Here is a 27,047-nt window from a genome sequence, read left to right as displayed (position 1 = left end):
TTGGTTCCTCCAAGCTTGTTCCAGGTCTGTCTCGCTCTTTGCTGTATCCTTGGTACAGTACATGCCTATATACTAGGTTTATATATGCTGTTTGCCTCGATATCTTATCTTCTCCTCCTATTCCATTCTTCTGTCGGTGCATTCGCCCCAATTCTCTCCTCCTTTGGAAATTTACTCGAGGCCCCATCTCAATCTTTACGCACTACTCTGGCCTACCCTTCTATCCAGTTTTCTCCACCCCACCCCCTCTGCCCTTCACTTGGCTCCCCCTTCGCGCCCCCTAGCTAAGTCCCCTGGGGCCCGGTTTGGGGTGGGGGGGAACCGTCACAGCAGCTGCCGCCGCCTTCTCGTCCGCCACAAACTTTCACAAAGCGGCGGTGTCCGGCCTCATCAATCTCCATTAATAATAGTTGGTTGGGCCGCGGGGGGCGGGATGGGGGGGGGAGGGCGGGCAGGCGGGGGTCCCGGGGGCCGAGCCGGCCGAGAGGCTGGGAACAGGCTCTGCGGAGTATTCGGGAGAGCCGGGCGGCGGCGGGCGGGCTGGCGGGCGGAGGGAGGAAGTGAAGCGTAATTTGAGGAAGATGGATGAGTCCGGAGGGCGACACCCCCAGCCCGCACGCCCGCCCCCTCCCTCCTTATGAGAGCGAGCGAGCGGCGGCGCCCGAGCCACACTGCGCTGAGCCCGCTCCCCGCAGCCACCTCCGGCCCAGGAAGGGAGGGAGGGAGGGAGGGAGGGGTGGGGAGGGATCCCGCCCGCCCGCCCGGCGCGGGGCGCAGAAGCCTGGGGGCGCTGGGCACCGGAGCGGCGCCCCAGGCGGGCGTAGCAAGCTGAGGTGGGGCCCAGAGCTAGCGCGCACTGCGCTGCCCGAGCGAGTGGCGGTGGCGGGCTGCCCAGGGGCGCCCTAGGTGGCCTCAGCTCCGGGGCGCGATGCAGAGACCCGGAGGCGGCAGCGGGGCTGGGGGCAGTGGCGGGGGCAGCGGTGGGAGCCAGGGCACCGCCTTCTCCATCGACTCCCTTATCGGGCCGCCTCCGCCGCGCTCGGGCCACTTGCTGTACACTGGCTACCCCATGTTTATGCCCTATCGGCCGCTGGTCCTGCCTCAAGCTCTGGCGCCCGCGCCCTTGCCCGCAGGCCTCCCGCCACTCGCCCCGCTTGCCTCCTTCGCCGGCCGCCTCACTAACACCTTCTGCGCTGGGCTGGGCCAGGCCGTGCCCTCCATGGTGGCTCTCACCACAGCACTGCCCAGCTTCGCAGAACCCCCCGAAGCCTTCTACGGTCCCCCGGAGCTGGCCGCCTCCCGCAACAATCCAGAGCCCAGCGGCCGGCGCCCAGAGAGTGGGCTGGAGTCCGATGAGCTGCCGCCGACCAGAGAGAAAGTAGCAGAGCCCCCACCACCGCCTCCTCCGCCGGCGCCGCACTTCTCCGAGACTTTCCCAAGTCTGACGGGTAAGGTCTCCGGGCCGGCCCATACACTCTGGACATCGGGCAACCCAGGATGGGTACCCCAGTCCTTTACCCCAGATCCCTGCCGTGGGCCCCAAATTAGCCAACTTCCTCCTAGTTGGTCCACAGGTCTTCACTCCCACAAGCCGACTCTCCAATCCCCAGATACCAGCTACCAGAGCAACCCCGACGTCCATCCTCTCTTTTCCTCCGCCTAGGAATCGGCTTCCCAGCCGCCCGCCAGCCCCTTCCTTCCAGCGCCCCGACCTGGAACTCAGCCCCGCCCCAACCCAACCCTCTTTTCCTCCATTCACCTCCCCCCACGATCCACCCCCCCACCCCCAACCCCAGTCTCCCGAATAGAGTAGCTTAAGTGGAGGGTTTCGCGGGACCACGGTGGGAAGCCAGGGGAGCGATCAGTGTGTGGGTACCGTTCGAACTCGAGTGTGGGGAGGAAATTGGGAATGTTTTTTTCAGGGTTTCTGGGTGTGGTTGGTACTGACCCAGAGAGGGGAGCTCCTTAGGGCGGAGAAGCAAAAGGTGAGCCCCGGAGGATGCCTGACTGTGGCTGCAGCTGGAGATTTGCGGGGCAGGGGCGGGAAGCAGACAAGGCGGGGCTCGACTACCCTTCGAATGTAGGTGGAATGGGGGGGCTGGACGGGATTCGGCGGGAGGGACCCGCTGGGCTGGAATCCAGTAAAGGAGATCGGGCTTCGGACGGGGTGTGAGGTCTGGGTTTTGGAATTGAATTAGATGTTGAGGTTACAAAATCCACCACCCCAGGCACAGAAAGCTGAGGGCGCCCCCTCGGGATGTGGCATGAGTCGCTGTCCAGCTTCTACAAGCCCCTGGCCTCGATCTCAGTCCAAGATTTTGCTCCTAGTCTATTTACCACCAAACCAAGGCTTAAAACTGTGAGAGCAGGGGCCACGGGATCAGATTGCAGGAAGCATACTAGAAGGCTAGTAGAACCGGGGACTTAAGAACTCCCCTTCCCTCCGCCCCCGCCATCTTAAGATAGGGCTTTATGGGCGCCACTTCCCTCTACTCTTCAGGCTTTTCCAGCAGGGCCACAGGAAGGACTGGTGCTACATTCCTTTTGGCTTGGAAAGGGACAAGGGGAGAAGCTCTCAGTGCCTGGGAAGTCAAGGCAGCTTGGTGGGCCTTCAACTTTCTAGTATTGGGCCTGGGGGAGAGGGCAATGTCAAGTAGAGGAGCTGTCTCCTGAACGAAGAGAAATAACAATCTGGCTTTCCCAGGGAAGACCAAAGATGGGGACAAAGTGTCGAAGGGCTGAACAGACTTGGAAGTGTTGGACAGGTGGGATCTGGGGACTGGAGACGTCACGGAACAGTCCTGGAGTGGGGGGGGGGGCAGGGAAAGAGCAGGATTGCTCAAGGGATGATGAGATGCCTCAGGAGAAATGAAACTAAATGAAGTAAGGGGTAAAGAGGTGAAACGACCCACACAAGGAAGTTACAGGCTAGGGATCGAGGCAACAGGAAGATCAGAAAGAGTCCAGCCTAGCAGAGCTGAGGGCAACACAGCTTACAACAGAGAAAAGTCAGTAGCTCCTTTCTCTTCTTCCTCCACCCCTCTCTCCCCTCTCTTTCCACCAGCCCTGGTTCCACTGGCTCTGTGATTTGGGCTTTTTTTCTGGCAACAGAAGGGACTGACTGTTATCAGACTCTGAGAGAGGAAACAAACAGCAAAGAGAAGGAGGAGGGAAGGGCTGGGTTGAAATAAGTGAAATTGCTATTGGGATTATGGCGCTAATTTGGAGAGGAGAATATTTTCATATTGGCGGGAAGGAGAGTTTTCTGCATATAATTTCAAAGGGATTTTTGTATCAGATAAAGAAGGAAGAAAAGTATACCTTCAATGAAAATAATAGGCAAAAGAGTTCTGTGCAGGAATTGATAGTCAAAAGAGAAATGTTTATGCTGGGGGAGTGGGAAGAAAGAGGAAAGGAGAGGGAGAAAATCTCCACACTGGAAGAAGCATAAGATAGAGTACTGGGGATGGTGTAAATATGAGACTGCTGTACAGAGCAGTGAATATTGTATGCGATGGAAGGGAAAAGACTCTTGTGGTGGGAGGAATAGGGAAACATCCCCCCCTCTACATATATATATGTATATATATATATATATACTTATAGGAAAATGCTGAATAAGTGATGGACATAACTCCTACTGGGGAAATGATGGATGTCAATGGTTTGTTCTGGGATTGCTGGAGAATAGCTTGTCTTGGAGGTGAGGAAGAGAGATGTTACCATGAGAATGGTGGAAAAATAAGAAGGAGAAATAGATTCTTTTCTCAGAGTGGAGAAGGAATATTTCCATGACTGATGGGAGAGAGAGTAGTATGGAAAGTGAAGGGGCTTGAATTCTATGCTGTATGTGTATGAGTGGGTGGGTGGAGACAGGACTGGGAATGCTGGGAGAGAGGTCAGTATTGGAAGACAATAGAAGTTGAGACTAATGAGAAGAGAGATTTCTGTACTTGAAGTGATCTCAGAGCAAAGATGGTCTTTGGAATGATGGAAGAGAAACTCTTGTACTAGGAGAAAGGGGTGTAGTGGATCTGGATCGGCAATGATAGGAAGATGGGCCAGATATTGGGAAAAATAAGTGAGAAATCTTTTAATGGAAGATGCTGGGGAACAGTGAGTTTGCTGGGAGTGGTGGAAGACAGCACTTTTCACCAGAAGTAATGGAGAAGAGCAGAAATGTTATGGGATTTGTCTGGGTCAGGAAAGCAATTGTATTGAGAGGAATAAAGGAAGACATCGGTGTACCAGAAGTAATGGAGTAAAGCATGTACTGAGAGGGGTGGATTGAAAAGAATTCCATCTTAGGAGAAGAGAATGAAGGGAGTGACTGGGAAGAAGGCTCGGTGCTTTGATCTCTGCCCCACTGCCCCCAATTCAAAACTCTCCCTTATCACTCTCAGTACAAAGCCATGGGAAAAGAGAGAAAGGCTGGGTTGTGGGGAAGACAAAGCTCTCTTGTGGGAGTGATAGGAGGAGGGAACTCTGTATTGGGATGAGTGGAGAGTCCTCAGTGTACCAAGAGTGATGAGGAGGGAGCTTTGAAAAACAGCTGTACTGGTGGTGCTGCTAAAGGCTGTGTGTGTGCTTATGAGAAAGATCTTTGTAATTAAATGAACATTTATTAAGTACCCCCTATGTGCAAGGCAATGTGCCAGGTTCTGAGGATACAGAGATGACAAATGACCCAGTCCCTGTCCTCAGTGATTCACAGTCTAGTAGGACAGGGGGAAAAGATGTTTACAATGGAGTATGATAAAAGTTGGAATGTGATCAATGTATAGGGAAGGTCACTTAGAGAGGCATGAGAGAGTTGAGGAGGAAGGGATGAGGTAAAGTTTCATGAAGGAGTTGGCACATGCAAATGCTAGAAAAGGGCTTTGTAGTGTGAAAGTCATGATAGAAATCTCCATAGTAAAAGTGACAGGGGAGAAATTGGCATATTGGGAGAAATGGTGGAGAGATTCCATTTACAGCAAAGCAGAGGCAAACTTTATGCTGGAAGTGATTGGACAGGCAACTTTCCAAAGAGTGATGGGGGCAGAGCTCTTGAAAACAATTAAGATTAAAAACTGAGTGATATGATATGATATGGGGAGGGAGGGAGTAGGGAATTGATGTACTGGAAATAATGGGGGAGAGAAGGAATGAGAGAGGGAGACACACACACACACAGAGAGAGAGAGAGAGAGAGAGAGAGAGAGAGAGAGAGAGAGAGAGAGAGAGAGAGAGAGGTCAGTGGTGTGAGAGATGGAAAGAGAAGCATTTGGAGTGATGGAGAGAAAAGCACTAAGGATTGAGGGATGGAGAGTGAGAGATGATAATGGACAGAACATAGGAGATATCACCATAGTGGATAATCATTGAGCAGAAAGGTAAAGTGGAAGTGGTTTGGTGGAGAAAGCTCTGACCATACAAGGAATTATGGGGAATACAACCCCGGACTGGCACTGATGAGGAATATCCCTTCTTGTTGAAGAGAGTGGAAGACAAGGGACATTCATCAGGCAACCAGCTGGGCTTTGGGAGAGCATGATGTTTCCATTTCAAACACTTCGAGATCAGCACCACACTGAGCTGTGCAGTCAGAGGGCATTTTAGATGACCACCAATTGATTCACTGTTTGTGCACCAATTGTGATGATCAGAACATGACTTTTCCTTATCAGAGAGAAACAGGGAATGTTGAAGTGATATGCAATCGGCAAAAGAATTCTACTGGTAGTACTGAGGAATAACGCTTTCCTGGGAATGATATTGATCGGAGAATTCTTTCCAGGGGGCTTTAGAAAGGAGCCCTTTCAGCACTGAACAGTGGGAGAAAACTCTCCGCTGAGGATGATGGGAAAATGAAAGCTCAGATAGCATGATATATGTCAGGGGTTCTTGACCTGGTTGGTATCCATGGTTCTATGGCAGAGGATCATTGAACTTGAATGGACAAAAAAATCATGTCTATTTTTGTTAACCTCTAACTGAAATTTAGCATTTCCCTCAGTGACTTAAAGACATTGTTCTGTGGAGTACATAAGCTTCACCAGACTGCCAAAGAAAAGTTAAGAACTGCTGCTACAAGGAAAATACCTCAGTTCTGGTCCTGACTCTGCTGCTAATTAGCTAGAGTGATCTTGGGCAAATCATGTAGCCTCTCTGGGACTTAGTTTCCTCACCTACAAAACAAGAAGGAGGGAACTGGATGATTCTAAGTTTCCTTCCAGATCCATAGACTAAAATGGATCGATGCTTCTGAAATAATACTTTTGGGGAAAGGACCTTTATTGGGAATGTCCAGAAGGAGAATATTAAGAATAATACAGAACAATATAATGGAAAGAGTGCTGGGCTTGGGGACAGGGAATGGGGGCTCCTCCAGTGTCAACTTTGACATTTACTTATGTGTGATTATAGACAAATCACTTACCATTTTTGAACCTTGATTTTCTCATTTCTAAAATGGGGATAATACTTGTAGTGCTTAGCTCAGAGGATATTGTGATGATGTATGTAAAGCCCTTGGGAATCTCTAAAGCTCTCTATATATGTTAGCTATTTTTTTTAACCCTTACCTTCCATCTCAGAATCCTTACTGAGTATTGTGGCAGAAAAGCGATAAGGGCTAGGCATTGGGGAGGAGTCACACAGCTAGGAGGTGTCTGAGGCTAGATTTGAACCCAGAACCTCCCATAGTTAGACCTGGTTCTCAATTCACTGAGCCACCTAGCTACCCCCAATGTCATCTATTATTAATAGTGAAGCATAGACATCAGTGGTGAAGTGAAAGGAATATTTGAGAGTTCAGAGAGATAAGGAAGAGAGCTCCTTCTTCACAATGGCATTGGTGGGGAAAGGAGTCCTATATGCCAAAAGGAATAAGGAAGTTGAAGTTCTGCCACGGGGAGAAGTCTCTGAGTAAAGAATGACGGATATGATTTGTCATCACTAAGAATGGAAACAGAAATATTAGAGAAGTAACTGGGAAGTGGTTGATGGGGCTGAGTGGGTTTATATTCAAAGTAAAAGACATCAGTAGTCTATGCTGGTTACAATGGGAGAAGAGGCAATATAGAGATATAGAGAGGATAAAACAGCTTCGCCTTGTGAAGTACCAGGAAAAGATTCTTTTACAGAGGGGAGAAAATGGTGTATGCAGAAGGTACTTTGGGAGAAGTTATGGGATAGTTAAGTAACAGAAGCAGAGAGAATTGACTATTGTGCTGAAAGTGAATGGAGCTAGACATGGTGGCATATACCTGTAATTCCTGCTACTGTGGAAACTGAGGCTGGTGGATGAATTCAAGAGTTCTGAGTTACAGCAGGGCTAAAAACCCATTGGGGGTCCAAATTAAGTCTGATACCAGTATGTTCTCTCAGGACAAAGGGGTCACCAGGTTTCCTAAAGAGGGGTGAACCATTCCAGGTCAGTAGTAGATTGGGTCAAAGCTTCGGAGTCAATCAGCAATGAGGTCAGACCCAAGAAAATCCACTGTACTTCCAGGATAGGCAAGATAGGGAGGCCTAGTCTAGGAAGGAAAGAAGGAAGGGAGAAAAGGAGGAGGGGAAGAGAAAAGAAGGAGGGAGGGAAAAAGGGAGGAAGGAGAAAAGGAAGGGGAAAAAAGAGGAAGAAAGAAGGAAGGAAAGAAAATGAATGGAGCAAAGAAAAAATAGAAATATTTGCGTTCAGATTGAAGTATGATCCAATGAATATACATTTATTAAGAGATAGCTGCTTATTAAATTAATAAACATTAACATATTGGATAAATGAAAGGCAAATCACTTCAGTGGCCTGGACCTCTGTTTCTTCATTTGTAAACTTGGAGAATTAGAGCAGGTAATCACTAAGGTCCCTTTCAGCTAGATCCAAATCCTTTGATCTTATGTTTATTAAATGTAGTAGAAGGAAAGGCATATGGCTTGTTAGAGCTATTTTATTTTTTTAAGTTTTATCAATAGATGGATGAATAGAGAAGATAAGTATAATGACAGAAATGTATTAGGAATATTGGGTTAAAGAGATCCCTGTACTGGGAGTCATAAGAGAGAAGATTTTGAACTGGGAGTTGTTAGGGAGAAATCAAGCTTAATAAGTAATAGAAGACAAAGACTAAACTGATCACTATGAGGAGGATAGAGAGCTCTGTGGGAGAAAGGAAAGAGCTCTCATCTGGAAGTAGTGAAGAAATTGTAATACTCTGGGAAGGAAGGAAGGAATGGAAATTAGGCTGGAAGTGATGGGAAGGGCAGGCTTTGTACTTCTAGTGGGATGAACAAGGTAATGGCAGTGATGAGGAGAGTATTCCAAATTAGGAGGAGAAACTGAATGACAGCTTCATTTTCTTCTCATTAGAGCTAGAAATATGATCATCTTGGCAGTTAAGACTTAAGAGGAATATAGCAAGACTGATGTGCTAGGAGTAAGTAGGAGAAGAGGTATTATATTGGGGGTGGCAGAGGATTGACTTGTATTAGGAGTTCAGGAAAGGATGTCATAGTGGGAGGAATGAAGAAGACCCAACCACCTTGGCACTGGGTGAAAATACGGCTCTAGGTAGGCAAAAAATGCCACCGACTACCCTGCCTGATGTTTTTAGTTCTCACTAATAGAGAGCATATTTGCACCTAGTTTGAGACTCCCAGATGATGCCATTATTGCTATTAGATAATAATAATTATAGCAACCACAATCAAAACAACAATAACAGTAACTGGCATTTATGTGATGCTTTAGTATTTGCAAAGCACTTTACATAAATTATTGGTCTTTACAACAATCCCATGAGGTAGGGGCTATTATTATCCCCATTTTACAGAGAAGGAAACTGAGGCTAAGTAAGGCTAAGCAATACTATATTTAACTTCTAGGACTATTATGGGCTGTCTTCTTCCTTCTCACCCCATTTTATCTTCTCTTTTTTTTAAACCCTTACCTGTTGTTTTAGAATTAATATTAAATATTAGTCTCAAGGCAGAAGAGAGGTGAGGACCAGGCAACTGGTTCTCTATCCTCTGAGCCACCTAGCTGCCCCATATCTTTTATTTTCTACACTAAGATATGTACAAATCTCTTTATCCCTTGGTTCAATCAAGACAGGCTTGGAGAGTGGGAGGGTAAAGAGGGTTTCTAAAGAATCTTTATTGGATGAATAAGAGAAAGGTAAAGTGTGGAGAGAAATCCCTAACTAATCACACATATGGGGGACCATGAATTTATGTTGAATTTTCAGCATAATATAAAATACTAATAATAATAATAGGTAGCATCATTTAGTTTTAGGTCTTGCAAAGGACTGTAACATGTATTATCTCATTTAATCCTCACAACAACCCACCCTATAAGGTAGATGCTATTATCATCTCCATTTCACAGATGAAAAAACTGAGGCTGAAAGAGGTTATGTGACTAGTACAGGGTCGGTGAATTCTAAAGCAGGATTCAGATTCAAGTCTTCCTAACTCCAAGCCCAATGCTGTATCAACTATGCCACTGAGCTTTGATATATAGGTAGAGACTCGTATAGTCGTGTTCTCATCTATAGTCTTTGTCTCATGGAAGATGTCTTGCAAAGAGTCCAAATAAAAGAGGGATTCCTGATTGATCATGAGGCTTTCCAGATCTTCCATCCCCAGGATTGAGCACTGGAATACTATAGAATCCTCTTGATGAGATCCACAGTCACTTGAGGGTGACCTAGCAATTCACCCTGAAAAAATCCAAGTGGCTCAATTTGAAGCTGCTGATGAATAGAAAAGGCTTGTCTGGAAATAATCTTATTCTAGTGGAAATGATGAACATAACGGAAAGGGGCCAATCCCCCCCCAACTTCTATTCTAGTTTAAACCTTAACTGAATTGAGTGTGGTCTTGAGTCAATGTGGCTGTGCCCTCTTTGGTTGGAAACATTCCTGGTCATAGGACAGCTAGGGGATGCTGTGGGTTGGATGTTGGGATGCTGGACCCGGAGTCAGGAAGACCTGACTCTAAATCCAGGCTCACGTGTGTATGTGTGTGTGTGTGTGTGTGTGTGTGTGTGTGTGTAATATTTAAAATTTTTCCCATGGTTCCATTATTTTCCCATGGTTCCATGTTGTCTCCCTCCCCTCTTCCCTCCCAGAGTTTACAAGCAATTCCACTGAGTTATACATATATTTCACTCAAAACCCATTTCCATATTGTTCATTTTTGTAATAGAGTAATCTTTTAAAACCAAAACCCCCCATATCTTATACCCATATAAACAAGTGATAAAACATGTGTTTTCTTCTGCATTTCTGCTCCCACAGTTCTTTCTCTGGATGTGGATAGTGTTCTTTCTCCCAAGACCCTCAGAATTGTCCTGGATCATTGCATTGCTGCTAGTAGCAAAGTTAATCGCATTTGATCTTCCCACACTGTGCCAGTTACTATGTAGTCCTGGTTCTGCTCATTTCACTCTGCATCAGTTCACGTAGGTCAGACATAGTTTGGCTAAGTGACCTTAGGCAAGTCTGATATGATTTTTAATGAACAGGTTCAATAATACATTGCTAATACTGGATGGTATAGTGGAATAAGCTTCATACCTGGAGTAAGGAGAGGTTCTGGGTTCAAATCCTCTAGTGCTCCTTAGCTGTATGGTCATTTCATCAAACTGCTCAAAATCTCAATTTCTTAATTTGTAAAATAGGAGTAATCTACCCTACTCCTTCATAGGGATGTAGTGATGAATTTGTTGCTCAATTGTTTCAGCCATGTCTGACTCTTCATGACCCCACTTGGTGTTTTCTTGGCAACAGTACTGGAATAGTTTGCCATTTGCTTCTTCAGCTCAGTTGACAGAGGAGGAAACTGATGAAAACAGGGATAAGTGACTTGTCCAGGGTCACGCAGCTAAAACTTCAAGTCTTTCTGACTCCCGGTCTGGTGCTCTATTGACTGCACCAACTAACCGATGTGAGGAAAGTGAATCTTGAAATGTTATTATCAAGGATAATTTCTGTCCTTAGAGGAAATTAAGATTTGTCACCTTCTGTTCTAACTACTGCCAACACCTAATTTCACCACATGACCTTTTTGGAGGCTGCCCAGATGATTCCTGCTTGCCTGTACCCCAAACTAATATCATTTTCTTTCCCATTTCAAGACTCAGAGCCTCTTGCTGGACCTCTCACTAAGTCTCAGTTTCCAATCTTGGGATATGGCTAGTTGTCAGCTCATTGGCAGAGCTAAAAGGATGAACAGACCTTAGACCCAATAAACATTCAGCCCTCTCCTAGTCCAGGTTGTTCAGTCTGCTTGATGGCTCAGGTGCCCTCAGGGAAGATGCTTTCTAGAATCCCACAATATCACCTGGATGTCACACTGACCATCCATTAATGACACAGACCATAGGGTAGTAACATCTAGTGAGAAAAAGGTCAATTTGTCATGGACTGGTGATGGGGAAGAATCTGTGCTGTCAAAGATGGAGGTGAGAGGAGCAGAGCTGTAGCCATCTGGTAAGAGTTCTACGGTAGAAGTGTGGGGTATGGGACTCCAGCAGTCCAGTGAGTGAGAGAGAAAAGAGGAGTGGTTAGAGGAACCTGGACCATGAGGAAGGACTGAGAATGATAGGGGGTGAGGGGAGACAGATCACTCCACTGGGAATCTCATTGGAGAGAGAGACAGAAAGAGAAAGCAGGAGGAAGAGGAGGAGGAAGAGGAGAGGAAATAACTTTGTGCTTGGAATGAGGACAGAGAAGCAATGGAAGAGGTATTGATATACTGGAAGGGGGGATGAAGGCAATCTGTGGATGACAGCCAATTGTGACCTTGGACAAGTCACTTCTTTCCAGACCTTAGTTTCCTTATCTGTAAAATGAAGAAACACATGATCTCTAAAGTACCTAGCTCTAACATTCCAGGATTCTACCTTGATTATCAAGGTCTCTGGCAATAAATTTCTTTAACAAAGTTGTACTGTGCCTGGAGAAGTGGGCCAAAAAATTAGAGAAAATTAACTAGCATGGTGTCACGGAAAGAGAGCCTGATTTAGAATTGTTCAGAGAACTTGTTTTCAGATTTCTCCTTTGCTTACTGGTTGCCTTGGATAAGTCAATTCTCTTGGCCTCATTTTCTTCTACCTATAAAATGAGGGGTTTGGGCTAAATAATCCCTAACGTTGCTTTCAGTTGAAATGCCATAAGTCCTGGTCTTAGTGCTGGTTTGAGAGGAGCAGTAGTATTGTTAAAATTCAATTTGACTCAACAAAAATTAAGTGCTTACCATGGGCCAGAGCTATGATACAAAGACAAAAATAAATGGAGCTTACCTTATATGGCAGAATAAATACATAGACAGATAAATGCTAATAGATACATTATTTAAAAGAACTTCAGAAGGAAGAAAATGTGAATAAACAGGGAAATAAAGAAATAACTTTATGTGGGAGATGGCCACAGGTTTCATCAATTGAGGAGAGACCTTGGTGCCGAGGTTCACAGGGGACCCTGGGTCCTTGTGCTTCCATAAAAACCAAGCTACCTGTCATTCCTGGAGAGAGAAGAGTATCTCATAGGGGTTCATAAGGCAGTGGGAGTGGGGTGATGCTGTAAGACCTCCTTCTTCAACTGAAAGGGAAGGACCCAATACCTTGTTGACCTATGACCAAGAGAAAATCCTGACTTTGATTCATTTACTTTATTCATTTAATTATTTTATTTATTCCTTAGTCACATACATTGTACAAGGTGGGAGGAGGGAAACAAATAAATGGAACTTATTATAATCTAGGAAGAGTTTCTATCAAAAGGCATCCTTATGCTTTGTTTATTTCCGTCACAAGCAGCAAAGTCTCTGACAATATGTCATTAGAACATAACCTTTTCATTCCCTTAGATCATATATACTTTTCTGGAATTAGATGGAGAATGATGGGTGAGAGGGGTTCTTTTATTGCAAATTATGAAGAAGAGAGGACTCTACTGGTAATAAAAGGAATGAGTCACCAACATTAATAGTGGAAGAATCTCAAGTTGACAGAGAAAGGGATGACCCTAAGAAAAACTTCCAAGTTAGTTCTGAATCTCTCCCACCTCCCCTTCTGCACCTCTCTCCCTACTTGGCGTGATCCCTAATGATCACTGCCTTCATTATGCTTTTGGAAGACAGGTATCCTTTTTGAAGTATGCCAGACTTCCAAACTAGAACCCCTTCTCTTTCCCTTTCCTTGAATCAAACATTTCCTTCCCAAGAGATAGACTGGGTTTTAATGCTTTCAGAGGCAAGCCAGTTGATTAAACTCATTCCCACTAAAATGTGAAAGACTAATAGTCTTTCCAAGGTTATTTGCATTTTTAAAGAGGAAGGGTTTTTGTCACACAGTCTGAAGTTAAGCTAGAGCTGGGATTCCTTTGGGTACACCGAGTGAAGCAAAGATTTTCAGATTGAGTTGAGCAAAGATTCTGCCACTTCCCTTTACTATTAGATGAACATTTTAATTTCTAGTTACACCAAAAAGGATGAAAGAGACAACTATATACCATACCATCAGTGTTAGCAGAGAAAAAAGCACCATACTGGGCCTGCTGGAGAGAGTTGTCCAGGGAGTGATTAGGAGAGACATTAATACAGTGTGAGCCATTCGGTGGAGAGAGCTCTGTAATGAGGAGAAGGAAGGAGAACAATCAAGATGGGACAGAGAGTTCTCGAGACAAATGATGAGGAGAGAATTCTTTATTGGAATACATGTGTGAGTGGCTGGGAGGAGGCACGTTGAAGCTGGTTGTTATGGAAGGAAAGGATCCGCGTTGCAAATGATGAGTTTGAAACTTCTTCCCAGAATCCTGGGGAAAGATGCCTTTATGGCGAATCCAGCAGAAGAAGGAATCTTTATGAGCACTGAAGAGAGAGAGAGGGGATGGGGGACTACAAATGAAGGAGAAAGCAGCTCTGTACTTGGCATGAGGGGAAAGAAAAAAAGTTGAATCAAACGAAATGGAGTGATGAGATTCACTAGTAAGAAGCAAATCGACTTGGAGTCCTAGAGCTGGAACAGCTCTTTCAAAGCTTCTGCTCTGCCTACTCTCTTTCTGAAGGGGGGGGGGCATAATTTTCCCAAATCACACTGTTTAGAAGTAGCAGAGACAGACCTCAAACTCGAGTTCTCTAAAGACTATTTGTTCCACTAATCTTGAGAGAAACTATGTAGGGGCAGCTAGGTGGCACCATGGACAGCACCATGACTGGCATTGGGAGGAGCTGGGTTCAAATGTGGCCTCAGACACTTTGCAGCTGCCTGACCCTGGGCGAGTTGTGAACCCTGATTGTCTAGCCCTTGCCCTTCTGCTTTAGAGTGATCACTAAGAAATAAAATGAGGTTGTTGCTTTTTTAAGACTCCATCTGTATGAGTGCTTGCCTAATTGTGAAGTCATGGGATCTAAGGTAAAATCCTGGCTCTGTTACTTAATCTTTAAGTTCTCTGAACCTCGGTTTCTTCCTTTGTAAGATGGAGAGGTTAGACGGTGACTGGAAGAGTCTTCCAGGTTTTAATTCTCTGTTCCAATTATCTTGTGGTGGGAGAGTTAGCTATCACATAAGAAATGAAGCTTCTGAAATACGCTAGATTATTGAGGTCTCTTACTGGAAGCGATGACCATTTTTCTTTGGGAAAGAGGAGGGAGATAGAGAAATTGGAATTGGGATATAGGAGAAGGATGGACTGTCAGTGCTGAGATTTCTGGAAGAACCTAAGTTTTTACTGAAAGTGATGAGGGGAAGCTGGGAGAAGGGGCTCTGTTTTGAGAATAGTGGAAGGGAGCATGGCCCAGTTGAAAGAGCACAGAAGAGCTCAGGAGCCCTAAATTAGGGCCCTTTCATTCAGTTGCAATTTAGATTGTTGTCATTCATTCATTTCAATTGCGTCCAACTCTTTCTGACTTCTTTTGGGGTTTTCTTGGGAAAAATACTGGAGTGGGCAGCAAGGTGGCTTAGTGGATTGAAAGTCATGTCCAGAGATAGAAGGTCCTGGGTTCAAATTTGATCCCAGACACTTCCTAGCTGTGTGACCTACCCCCATTGCCTAGCCCTTACCGAACCAAAACAGTATTGATTTTTTAAAACCCTCACCTTCTGTCTTGGAACAATATTGATTCCAAGACAGAAGAGTGGTAAGGGCTAGGCAATGGGGCTCAAGTGACTTGCCCAGGGTGACACAGCTGGGAAGTATCTGAGGCAACATTTGAACCTAGGACCTCCTATCTCTAAGCCTGGCTCTCAATCCACTGAGCTACCCAGCTGCCCCAACAGTATTGATTCTAAGATGGAAGGTAAGAGTTTAAAAAAATACTGGAAAGATTTGCCATTTCCTTCTCCAGCTCATTTCACAGATGAATAAACTGAGGCCAACAAGGTTAAGTGACTTGCCTAGGGCCACACAGCTAGTAAGTGTTTGAGACTGGATTTGAACTCAGTGCTTCCTGAACTCCAGACCCAGCTCTATTCACTGTACCACCTAGCTGCCCCTGTGATTTAGACAAGTCCATTAACTTCCCCATGCCTCAATTTCTTTATCTTTCAACTGGGAATAATTCTGACTGTGCTATTTATGGAATTGCTATTCAGGCTGCCATAGGCAGTATGCTATAGAAGAATTAGCCCTGCGATCAGATTCACATTGAAGTCTCATTACTCACTAGCTGTGTGAGCTTGAGCAAGTCACTAAAAGTATATCACCTTCCTTGTAGTGACAGCTACAAAGAAGGATGCTGAGACTTTGATAGGAGGTCTTGGTTGGGAAAATGGGGAAGAGAGGTCCAGGGAAACTCTGACAATCAGAAAAGTGAGGGAGGAAGAGTCAGTTGGACCAGACAGTCTCTAAGATCCTTTTCAGTTCAAATCTTCTAAATAAAATTAGATCATAGTTAAAAAGAAATTAAAGGGGGGCAGCTGGGGAGCTCAGTGGATTGAGAGCAAGGACTAGAGACAGGAGGTCCTCGGTTCAAATCTGGCCTCAGACACTTCCCAGCTGTGTGACCCTGGGCAAGTCACTTGACCCCCATTGCCTAGCCCTTACCACTCTTCTGCCTTGGAGCCAATACACAGTATTGACTCCAGGACAGAAGGTAGGGGTTTAAAAAAAAGAAATTAAAGGAATGAGGGAGCTCCAGCAAAATGAAGGATTTTGGTGTTGTAGAGAGGGAGGGAGTGGACCCATGAATCAGGAAAATCTGAGTTCAAATTCCACCCCAGACATATACTGGATATGTGACCCTGATGAAATTATGCAACCTCTTAGTGCCCCAAGCAACTCTCTATGACTTAGACATGGCAGAGCAGTGTCGATCTACATTGATAGGAATTTCCTAAAAATGGAGTTTCCATCACCAATGAAATCAGAAATCTGGACAAAAGAAATTCTTAAGTCAATGGATTCAAATGTTGAGGCTCTTTCTAAGGTGCTCTTTAGAAATAGTAAGCTTTCTGAATAGGCATTATAGGGTGGAAAGAGTTCTTCTGCAGGGGAAGTACTTGGTGGAGGCACCTAGAAGAAGGGGGCTCTGTATTGGGAAGGATGGGGAGACAGGATTTTGAACTGGGAAGAATGGAAAGAAGACTTACTTTATTGACTCAGAGTGTAAATAAAGCCCATTACTGGGAGGCCTGGAAGGAGTAATGGACAGGATAGAGGAAGATTTCTTTGCTATGCCTAAAATTGATGGGATGAGTGACATGGAAATATGGGCATGATGGCAAGAAGAGAATTACATCCTGGAAGGGAGCTTATCATTGTAAATGATAGGAGGGAGTGCTCCTTAGTGAACTGAACAGGGAAAAACTCTATCCCAGGAATGATCCAAAAGCAAAAAAATCTGAATGGGCAATGAAGGAAGATGGTATATCCATCATGAATGATGGCTGTAGTGGGATTGTTATTGTTGATACTGGTATTGATGAAGAAGGAAATTTGTATGGAGAGAGAAGAGAGAACTCTTCTCTGGAAGTAAGGAGGGCATTTTCAGGCAGTGTTCTTGGAAATTATGGGCCAAATTGAGAGCAAGAGAAAGGAAACCTTTCTGCCATTGCTAAGGAATACTGTGTGCAACAAGGACAAGTTTGGAAGGCTTTGGTTGGAATGAGAAAGGCATATGTCATGGGGGCCAGAGCTGTCATATTTGGGGGCAATACAAGGGATGAGTTCCAGGCCTTGGGAATCTAAAGCGATTCTCTCCACTCCCCCAGTGATTTCCCGCCTCTCCAGCACAAGTCCATCATCCCGTGTGGCCAGAACTGTGGGACACTCCCACATCAGATGGTGCCAGGCAGTTGTCCTCTGTCCTTCTGCTGGAGATCCCCTACTACGGATTCCTTGGCTCTTGATTGCCCTCTCAGCCTGACCTCACCTGTCCATGAGAAGAGGTCTCTCTGTACCTCTGAAGCTGCTTCTCCTTTCTTCTGCCCCCTCCCCAGCTGTATCCAGCTGAGCAGACCTTAATGTGATTGGAGCATCTCTTCCCACTACTTGAAGAGAGTGGAGTCAGATTTCCTGCCAAGAACCCTACAGGTACCTTGGGATCTGGATCCACAATTTGTACTTCACAGGGCTTGGCCTCTTGGTGTCAAGAGGCCAGCATCAAAGCAGAAGTCCCATTGAACACCAGACATGACATCAGCAACAATCCAGACCCACACTCATCCAAAGGGCTCTCCCTGATAATTGGATTTCTCCTTCGCATTGCCCAGCCCATGGGATTCATCTACAGGAAGCAAGCTTGAAGCTCAATATATTGTCTTCCCACCAACATCTTTATACACTGAGGACAATGTACATCCTACCACTCAGTCTCTTTCTAGGACCAGGCTGGAGACAGGTGGATCAGTTCCTAACATCCTACCTCCCTGGAATTCTCCTAGAAGGAACAAGCTGGAACTAGTTACTTAGACACTCCAGGCCAATTCCATGAGGCTCTCCAAACCTCAGCCAAACGTTCTCCCATGAAGAGTATCAACACAATATGGGGAACTTGGCAGTCCTAAGAAGTTTTACCCAAATAGCTGTTGAAGGATGGCCTTCCTTCCTGACTTTCACAAGGTCTTGCCTCTTTTCAGTTGGAAAAAAGAGTCAACTCAGACCTGGACTGATGTCATCAGATCTCAGTCTGCATGTCTATGAGGAAGAGAACATCACTTCCCAACCTCTAATAAGATGATAATGATTCTTATGACCCTCTACAGGCATGGTTCCTTCTGCCCAGAAGAGAGCATCTTGGAAAGAAAAGAAGGAGCTCCTAGAGCCTCCTGGGGAAAAGTCTGGGCACCTATGATTCCTTTCACCCCCTTCTCTGAGACCCACACAGCTAATGGCAGCACAGTGGAAAGAGCACTAGCCCTTGTATTTAAGTCTTGTTGCTGATCTTTCCTCCTTGACCTTGGACAGGACACAACCTCACTGGGCCTTATTTTTCTCAATTGTAAAATGAAGGGGTGGATTATTTGGCCTTCGAGGCCCCTTCCAGATCTATAATTGATCATCTTAGGTCTCTAGCAGCCATAAAGACTACAACTTGCCTGCGATCAAGGCTGCTCTGTGTGTGTCTTACCTATCTGAATCTATTCCAAGCAACAAGTATTTATTAGGTGCCTGCTATATCTATCTATCTATCTATCTATCTATCTATCTATCTATCTATCTATCTATCTATCTATCACCTATCTATCATCTATCTACCTATCTACTTATCTATCTATCTATCTATTTATCCATCTATCCATCTATCCATCCATCCATCCATCCATCCATCCATCCATCCATCCATCTATCTGTAGCGCCAGGCATGATGCCAAGTGCTGGGGATACAAACACAAAAGCGAGATACTGTCTGTCCTCAAGAAGTTTGCTTGCCGAGGAGCCACTTGGGAAACCAGATGAGAGAGGACAAAGCCAGACCAGCCTAGGACTGGATGAGGAACTGGAACTGGGAGAAGGAGAACAAACTCTTCAAAGCCAGAAAGTTAATATAAGGGTCAGAATAGGTTTCCATGAATGGAATAACAGACGTTTCAGTTTTCTGGGGAATGGGAGCAAGAATTAATGGTACCCTCCTGCCCAGTCCATTGCCTACAGGTGGTATCAACAGGAAAGGACACTAGGGGTGGAGAGATTAGTTTCTAGTTCTGGCTTTGCCAGTAATTTAGGTTTATGATTTTAGGCAAATTATTTCATTTCCCTGAGCTTCTCTTAGTTTCCTCATCTGTAAAATGGGTTTGGATCAGATGATCTCTAAGGTCCCCTCTGTGTCTGACTTTCTATAATTTCACATTCCTATAATACCATTATTTTTAAAAAATAAAGTCTTGCAACATTTCCCCTGCACTAACTATATTCCCCCTCCAGATTTTGATCTGATCTCTCCATCCCATATATCTCTCCTGATTCTCCCCTAAACCTTTATCTCTTTTCCCAATCTTCTTTCAATTTGCTCTTTTGCCTTTTCCCTCCCATACAACCCTGATCTCCATGACTGGCCCCTATTCTGTTCTCTTCTCCGCATTTCCCTTCCCATCTTTCCTTACCTGCCCAGTGACACCATGCCCCTTTTCATTTGTATCCTGAGTGTTATGTCATAGCTTTGAGGACACAGAGAAATGAATGCCTCCCCTGCTTCCTGGCCTTAGATATAGCAGTTAGCTGGGATTGGGAGTGGATGGATGGATGGATGGATGGATGGATGGATGGGTGGGTGAGGGGCAGGGGCAACTTTTTCCTCACTTACTGAGATTTAGCAACAGCCTGAATGAGGCTCCAAACCCCACCTCCCTGACTGGAGGATGGGATGATCTCAGGAGGGCTCTGACAACTTGAGAAGCTTGGAATTCTCTTCTCAATCATCTTCAGTTTAGATTTATTGAGCATCCCCCGGGCACATGGAATGACACTAAGTGACTTCTCCCTGGAAGCCTTGAAATCCCACTCCTGGGTCTTCAGCAGCTGGTTCTTCAGATCTCATAGATTCGGTTTGGGGACAGATCTGACAAGGTCTTTTTTGATTGACTGGCTTTTAAAAATATATACTAGCTAGTGCTTATTTCTGTTTGCCCTTTGCAAACAAAAACAAACACCTTTTGAGGGCTAAAGCCTCTCTCCTGTTTCATGGGGTTCAGATTGCGGTAGGCTTTCCCTAGAATACTGGGCTTTCCTTATATGATGACGGTTGGTCAGGAAAGAGGAGAGGAGAGGAGATGGCCTGAAGGGAAGGAGAGGGGAAATCTCTTAACCAGAAGCTGGAAACTGAGGCAACATGGCACAGAGGGATGGATTTATCATTCGCATCTGATACTGGCTCTGCCATTTATGTGTGTGAGCTTGAGAAAGTCATTTCATCTGTCTGGTTTCCTCATTTTACAAATGAGGGCACTAGAGTCAACGGTCCTAGGATACCTTCCCTCTCTATCTCTATGAAAGGGAATGAAGAAGAGCCCAAAGAGAAAAGAGCTTAAATACGAAGCTATGTTTGGAGGGAAATGTGAAAAGTCAGTACTACTGGGGCAGCTGAGTGGTTAAGAGATCCTGGGTTCAAATGTGGCCTCAGATACTTCCTACCTATGTGACTTTTGGGCAAGCCACTTAACCCCTATCGCATAGCCCTTACTCATCTTCTCCCTTGGATCCTATACTTAGTATTAATTTTAAGACAGAAGGGGAGAGTTTTGGTTTTACTAAGTAAGTCACTAAATCACTTCATCTATCTAGGCCTCAATTTTCTCTTTTGTAAAATGAAGGGATTGAACTAGATGATCTCAGTTCTAACATTCCTATTAGCCTACAATCCTATGCTAGGTCTATGAAAGGGGAAGCTAATAGGGAGGAAAAAAAGAAAGAAATAGGAATCTTGGGGGTAGAAAGAGACAGCACTGGCACTGAAGCAGAGGGGAGAGCATAGTGTAAGGGGTTCGAGTGGATGGTGGACCCAATAGGTATCAAAAGTAGAGGCTGACACAAGTAAAACCCAGTGGAATTGTGTGTTGGCTACAGGAGTAGGGAGGGGAGAGAGGAGGGGGAGGGAAAGAACATGAATCATGTAACAATGGAAAAATATTCAAAATTAATTAATTAAATAAACGTTTTCAATTAAAAAAAACTATAGTCTGAGGGCCAGGAAAATATGGGGTTGAGGGCTATGAAAAGTTCAGAGCTAGTGGAGACTGAGTAACTGGGACATTGGGAAGAATGGTTGGAGTGGGATGCCATGCAAGATACCAATGAGCCTGGCTAAAGAAGAGGCTTCTGGGAGGAGGGATCTGGCTGAGGTGGAATTGTGGGTCTGGTTGCCTGCAGAGCGGGTCTCTCTTGTGTCTTTCTTTGTTTTCCTTAGCCCTTAAATGCAGTCAGTGCAAATAGTTGGCACTTAATGAATGCACATTGATTTGACTTGACTTCCTATGAATTGAGGAGTCTAACTGAAAGGAGGTGGTGAGAATGTTTCTGGGGTAAAGTATGTGTATGGGCTGGAACAACTCTAGTCCTAGAGAAAATGGCAGCTATGAAGATTGATAATGGGGGGGGGTCTTTACTAAAAGGTCAGGGGTAGGGAAAAGAAGAAAAGTCAAGGCAAACTCCAACCATCAGAAGGGCAAGAACATTTAGAACACATCCATATGTACCTTATTATAAAACACTTCCTACAACTATGAACTGGATTATATTGTGGGCCAAAATTCAGTGACCAGATTTTCAGAGGGATTTTGAGGTGCCTCCTGAGGAAAGTGACCACTTGAGGGGCTTCCTTTATTGGGAAGGAAGTTGGACTAGATTGGTATTTTCCAAGCCACTGAAACTATGCTTTGGAGTGCTAAAACATCCATTTTTCCCATTGTGGGCCACTTTTCCCTCTACCGCCTGAATAGGGTGGCTTTGGATGGATGGCTCTAGGACTGGGTTACCAAGATCCAGAGAGAAGGATGGAGCTGGGTATGGGAAAGGGGGATGGAGGGAGGAAGAGAAAGCACCAAGCTGGTGTGGAAAGAGTTCTGGGTCTGCCCTCAAAAGATGGAGAATTGAATAATGCCTTTATCTTTTAGCTGCGTGACTAGGGCCATGCAACTCAATCTTTCTGGATCTGTTTCCTCACTTGTGAAACTGGGTTAAAGTAAATGATCTTCGAGTTATAGTTCTAGATAGTTATAGATCTCATTAGTTATAGATCCCATTACCGCATGGGAAGAAATCAGTTTATTGTTTTGTTTTTTAGCTCATAGGTTTTAAGAAGGTAGGGCAAGCCAATGTTCTGGGGATCACTGGTTGGGAATAGGGGATTAGGATTGATGTCTGAGGTCCCCTCAGCTCTAGGATTCTTTTATGTGGACACGGTGCGTGTCTCAAAATATGGAAAGCCTTTAATGATGATCACTTGTCCTCCAACCCCAGATGTTTTTTATTTTTATTTTTTAAAATCCTTACCTTCTATCTTAGAATCAATACTGTATATTGGTTCCAAGGCAGAAGAGTAGTAAGGGAGTTAAGTGACTTGTCCAGGGTCACACAGCTAGGAAGTGTCTGAGGCCAGATTTGAACCTGGATCGCCTGTCTCAGAGTCTGTCTCTCAATCCACAGAGCCACCTAACTGCCCTCTTGACCCCAGATTTTGGATGGGATTCTATTTTATATCCAAATGCCTTCCCGCTCCTCCTCTCTTTCACAGCCACCTCTTCATTGCTCATTATTAGCTATTTTTTGGATTTCACAGGTCCCTTTGGTTTTTCTCTTGTCATTGTTGATTACCTGCCTTTTCACCCTCTCTCAGCTCACTCCTACTTCCCCAGTAAGTGGGAAGAAATGTGATCAGTATTTGACTGAAATCTTCCCAAGTGGTAAGAAGTTCTGGTGAAATCTTGGGTGGAAGATCAGAAGGTTGAAACCAATTGTTAAAATAAGGTCTTAGAAATATGCATGTTCTGTGCACACCTGGGAGTCCATTAGCCTTTGCTTCCTCTTCTGCCCCCTCCCCTGACCTCCTCAGTCCAAACTGCTCCTCTTCTCTCTTTCCTTCTCCCAGCTCCATGGCAGGTTCAGAGAGGCCAGCACTGTTGACCCGGGCAGAAAAACAGCTGTCTGCTCTGCTAAGGCAGCAGGGACAAGAAAGGAGAGGCTCCCCGAAAGAGAGAACATATATTTCCCAGGGAAGGAGGGCAGGGTTGGAACACAAGTGAGCCTGGGAGAAAAACATGAGAACGGGGTCAAATGGTTGGAAAAGGAACGTGTTAGGTGCTTCTTATCCATTCTGGCCTGAGGGGTGGTCTTTGGGGAGCATTTCTTGGACACTTCAGCTAGAAGATGGTGAAAATAGGGAAGGAAGAGGGTGATTCGTGGCCTTCTCTTGCCCTAGGCAGGAGATAGATAGAGTGCAAAGACCTGCACACTTGGAGTTCGAAGTCTTGGGTTCTAGTTCTGGGGGGCTTCACTTGTACATTAAGGAGGACATTAATAGTGCCTCCTCCACTGAGCTGTCCGAGGAAAAAGAGAATGGATGAAAAGGCTTCCCGAAGCACCGCCAGTGTTCAGAAATCACCCAAGATGCTGTTGTTATGTTTAGTGAGACGGGAACTGGCCAGGAAAATGGAGCGGACATGAGGCTTCTCAGGCCAGATCTGCCCGCTCGCCTAGCAAAACGGAGTTGCCCCCAGGACTGCGCGGAAGAGTCCGGGGATAAGCAGTCCAGAGGGCGGCCTGGGCCTTGGAAGTCTGGGTTCGGAGCCAGCAAGAGCGGAAGAAGCCGGGTGCCCGGTGTCTGCTTGGGGGCAGGGCTGTGGGCCGGGACAGAGGGTGGGGAACTCCGGGGTTGTAGTTCTGGGGAAGGTTCTCCTTGCAGCTAGCTGGCTATTGCCCCTCCAGATTGGCCTTGTGAAATCGATGCTGGTTAATACCTCTTTCCCTGTTTCTCTCTGTTCCTTCCCCGTCTCCCTCCGGCCCCTTTACCTCGCTCCCTCCTTTTGTTCATCCGCCCGCACCGCGCCCCTTCGGGGCTGCTTGTCCATCTGGACCACTCTCCCATTCCGTACCCCCGACGCCCCCCCCCCCGCCCCTTCCCGGCTCCTCGTGTCTTCTCCACCCACCCTGTTGGTTGACCTGCTGCTCGCCACAGCCGAGGGGAAGGTGTACAGCTCGGATGAGGAGAAGCTGGACGCGCCGTCCGGAGAGGCGGCTGGCAGCGAGCCCGAAGAGGAGGGCTCAGGCGGCGGTGATAGCGAGGACGACAGCTTCCTGGACAGTGCCACTGGGGGCGCGGCGGCCCTGCTAGGGCCCAAAGCCAAGCTCAAGGGGAGCCTAGGGGCCGGGGCCCTGGACGGGCCTCCCGGGGCGCCGGGGGCCTCTGCTCCCGGGGGCAAGAGCCGGCGGCGGCGCACGGCGTTCACGAGCGAGCAGCTGCTGGAGCTGGAGAAGGAATTCCACTGCAAGAAGTACCTGAGCCTGACGGAGCGCTCGCAGATCGCCCACGCCCTCAAGCTCAGCGAAGTGCAGGTCAAAATCTGGTTCCAGAACCGCCGGGCCAAGTGGAAGCGCATCAAGGCCGGCAACGTGAGCAGCCGCTCGGGGGAGCCCGTCAGGAACCCCAAGATCGTGGTGCCCATTCCCGTGCACGTCAACCGGTTTGCCGTGCGCAGCCAGCACCAGCAGCTGGAGCAGGGCGCCCGGCCCTGAGGCGCCCAGGGAGGGCAGACCATCCACGCTCCCCGGCCAGCTCTGGAGGACCTTGACCCGAGGCCGCACGGGAGCCTTGGGGCCCAACGAGGATCCCGCTCCAGGCGGCGGGGTGAGAAGCCCGCTCGGACCTGTGGAGACTCCGCCCAGAGCCCACCCCCGGGCGCTCAAGGCTATGGGTGGGTGGGACTGGGGAGGGATCTCAAGGGCCCGGGTCCCAGCAGCAGAGGAGCGGTGAGGCTGAGGACCCCAGGGGCGGGCGGGAGGCCAAGGGGCCCAGGCACTGAAAGGGACGGGAGCTCTAAGAATGGGGACTAGCTCTAGGCAGGGGGTAGCCGGCGTTCCCTGGGCCACTCTGCCAAGCGGATCGTCCCGGTTGGTTCCTTATTTATTTTGTGTAAAGTCTGTACATATGGAGCAGTATGTGTGTATACGTCTCTATGTTCGCCCCTCTAGGAGGAACGGGGGGACCTTAGCCTTCAGCCAGAGTGCGCTTCATTCAGGGCAGCCCCGAGACTATACCGGGACCTTGTGCTGTCCAGCAACTTCAACCAAACCTACCCTCTCATCCTTTTCCAGGTGCACTTCATCCCACCCTCATCCGCTACCCGCTGGCCCTTTAGCCACCCACACGGGCCCACTGGCTTTGGGATTCCTGTTCTGGAGAAGTTAGTGGGCTTGAGGGTAAAGGGCGAAGCTCCCTCCTGGGGGATGGGAGTTTGGGGACCCCTTGTCTGGCTGGTGTGTGTGTGAGTGAGTGTGAGTGTGAGTGAGAGCGTGCACGGTTCTCCGAGAGCGAGTGTTCCCAGCGGAGGGGTTATCCAGTCCTGTGTGACTGGGGGTCTTGTCCATTGTACATTCGTGGTTTCTCCAATAAATTATTTTCTATGTAAAGGAGACGAATAGTTCTGTCCATTTCTGCTGCTGAACCCCCCCCCCCTTTGGGGCTTTGCGGAGGACGCGCTTGGGACCCCACTCCTCCATTCTCTCGGGAAATGCAGCTTTACTCTCCCCGCCCCCACAGGCAGAGGGAAGGCCATAGCGCGCGGATCAACTTTTTCAGAAGGGTAACTGGAGTGTTTGGAGAAAAGGAACATAAAAAGGAATGTGTAGAGCATTAGGGGAGAAGGCTGAGGTCCTGGGATTGGAGAGTGTAACCCACGAAGGGGTGCTGAGGGGTTCAGACCTCAGTAGTGTGAAGATGGTCACCAGGTTTAGGGAGGGGAAGCTCAAAGGTCAGATGGTCCAGAATGAACAGCAAGGTTGACCCCTCGTGGGAGCCTATATAGGCTTTGCCATACACCAGCATCCAGTTATCCTTATGCAAAGTATGTCGAGGATGTCAGCCTGTGAATTAGGCTCAGAGACTGAGCAAAAAAGGGGACTGAAAACTCTGGGCTGGCATCACGCTGAATGAGGTTTCCTGGGAAAAATTTTGGTGGGGGGCCATGAAGAATTCTAAGGCCAAAAGCCAGTGAGATACAGACGTGATCTTCCAAGGTAAGAGCCAGAACCTCTGCTGCTGACATATATTGCGACCTCTATTTTGAGGGAGCTCCGCCCCTAGTCTTTTTAAACCCCATCAGTGAACCCTGGACCTAGAAGACAGCAAGGCAGCCAGACACCTTGTCTTACGGATTACGTCACTGTCTTGTTCTCTTGAAGAGCAAGGTTAGGCAGGGCGAGGGTAGAGGTTGAGGCAGGCTAGTGTCCCACGTGGTTTTGCCAAACACCCGGGGATCGGATATACACACGAGCTTAGGGCAAGCATGGGCTCTACTTCTGAGCTCTGATCCTGTCCGCGCCTCATCCTGCCTCCTTTAACAGGCGCCAGGGCCAAGGTCCCACCCCTTCTTACACCTTTCAGAGCCTTTCCTCCTAAAGCTTGGACAACAAAGGGGTTCATCCCCAGAGGAGCCAGGCAGAAGCAGATCACAAGTAATTATAACCATCGTAGTCCTGTTTGTGCAATGCCTGGTCTCCAGGTCCCGGGGCCCTGAATCTATGGTCCCAAGTTCCTTGTCCCCTCCAAAGAGATTTGGGGTGTACCAAATTGAAGACAACGAAGGTGGATCTTCTGGGCAAGTCACCAACAAGCCCCTTCAAAGGAGAGTTTTGTAGATTTAGCTCCATCTTATCAGTTTCCACCTCTCAGAGTAGATGTGAAGAAGCCCTTAGCAAAGCCTGAAGACTAAGGCCTGGGCTGTACTCTGCTTTTTTGGTCCCTGGGCATTTGTGTGTGCCTCCCACTCGTTCCCCATCCCCCTGAGGTTGGACCTCAGTCCCCCAAGAGGAGACTGCAGCGAGAGTATGATAAAGCTCCTCCTTTCTCCTCAGGGTCACTTGGTTATTTACAGGCTTCAGGCACCACCAGACCAGGGCCCTCCCCGCCTGCCCCCT

General features: G+C 47.0%; 1 protein-coding gene across 1 annotated transcript; it reads left to right on the top strand.

Annotated features, from left to right (window-relative positions):
• Positions 1-585: 585 nt before the first annotated feature.
• Positions 586-25,544, top strand: GBX1 (gastrulation brain homeobox 1). Its single transcript, XM_056799923.1, has 4 exons — positions 586-771; positions 917-1,448; positions 24,091-24,826; positions 25,227-25,544. The coding sequence occupies exons 1-3, from the start codon at positions 586-588 to the stop codon at positions 24,645-24,647; spliced, it is 1,275 nt and encodes a 424-aa protein (XP_056655901.1). The 3' UTR covers positions 24,648-24,826; positions 25,227-25,544.
• The last annotated feature ends 1,503 nt before the right edge of the window (positions 25,545-27,047 follow it).

The sequence above is a fragment of the Monodelphis domestica genome, chromosome 5 (genome assembly GCF_027887165.1).
Source record: "Monodelphis domestica isolate mMonDom1 chromosome 5, mMonDom1.pri, whole genome shotgun sequence".
Classification (NCBI taxonomy): domain Eukaryota; kingdom Metazoa; phylum Chordata; class Mammalia; order Didelphimorphia; family Didelphidae; genus Monodelphis; species Monodelphis domestica.
The sequence above is the reverse complement of the archived record's forward strand: the minus strand, read 5'-3'. Positions and strand labels throughout refer to the sequence as shown.

Coding starts and splice junctions, on each gene's coding strand:
- GBX1 (XM_056799923.1), top strand. CDS start 586: ATGAGTCCGGAGGGCGACACCCCCAGCCCGCACGCCCGCCCCCTCCCT. Junction 772..916: donor GCCCGCCCGCCCGGCGCGGG/GCGCAGAAGCCT, acceptor AGGTGGCCTCAG/CTCCGGGGCGCGATGCAGAG. Junction 1,449..24,090: donor GACTTTCCCAAGTCTGACGG/GTAAGGTCTCCG, acceptor TGCTCGCCACAG/CCGAGGGGAAGGTGTACAGC.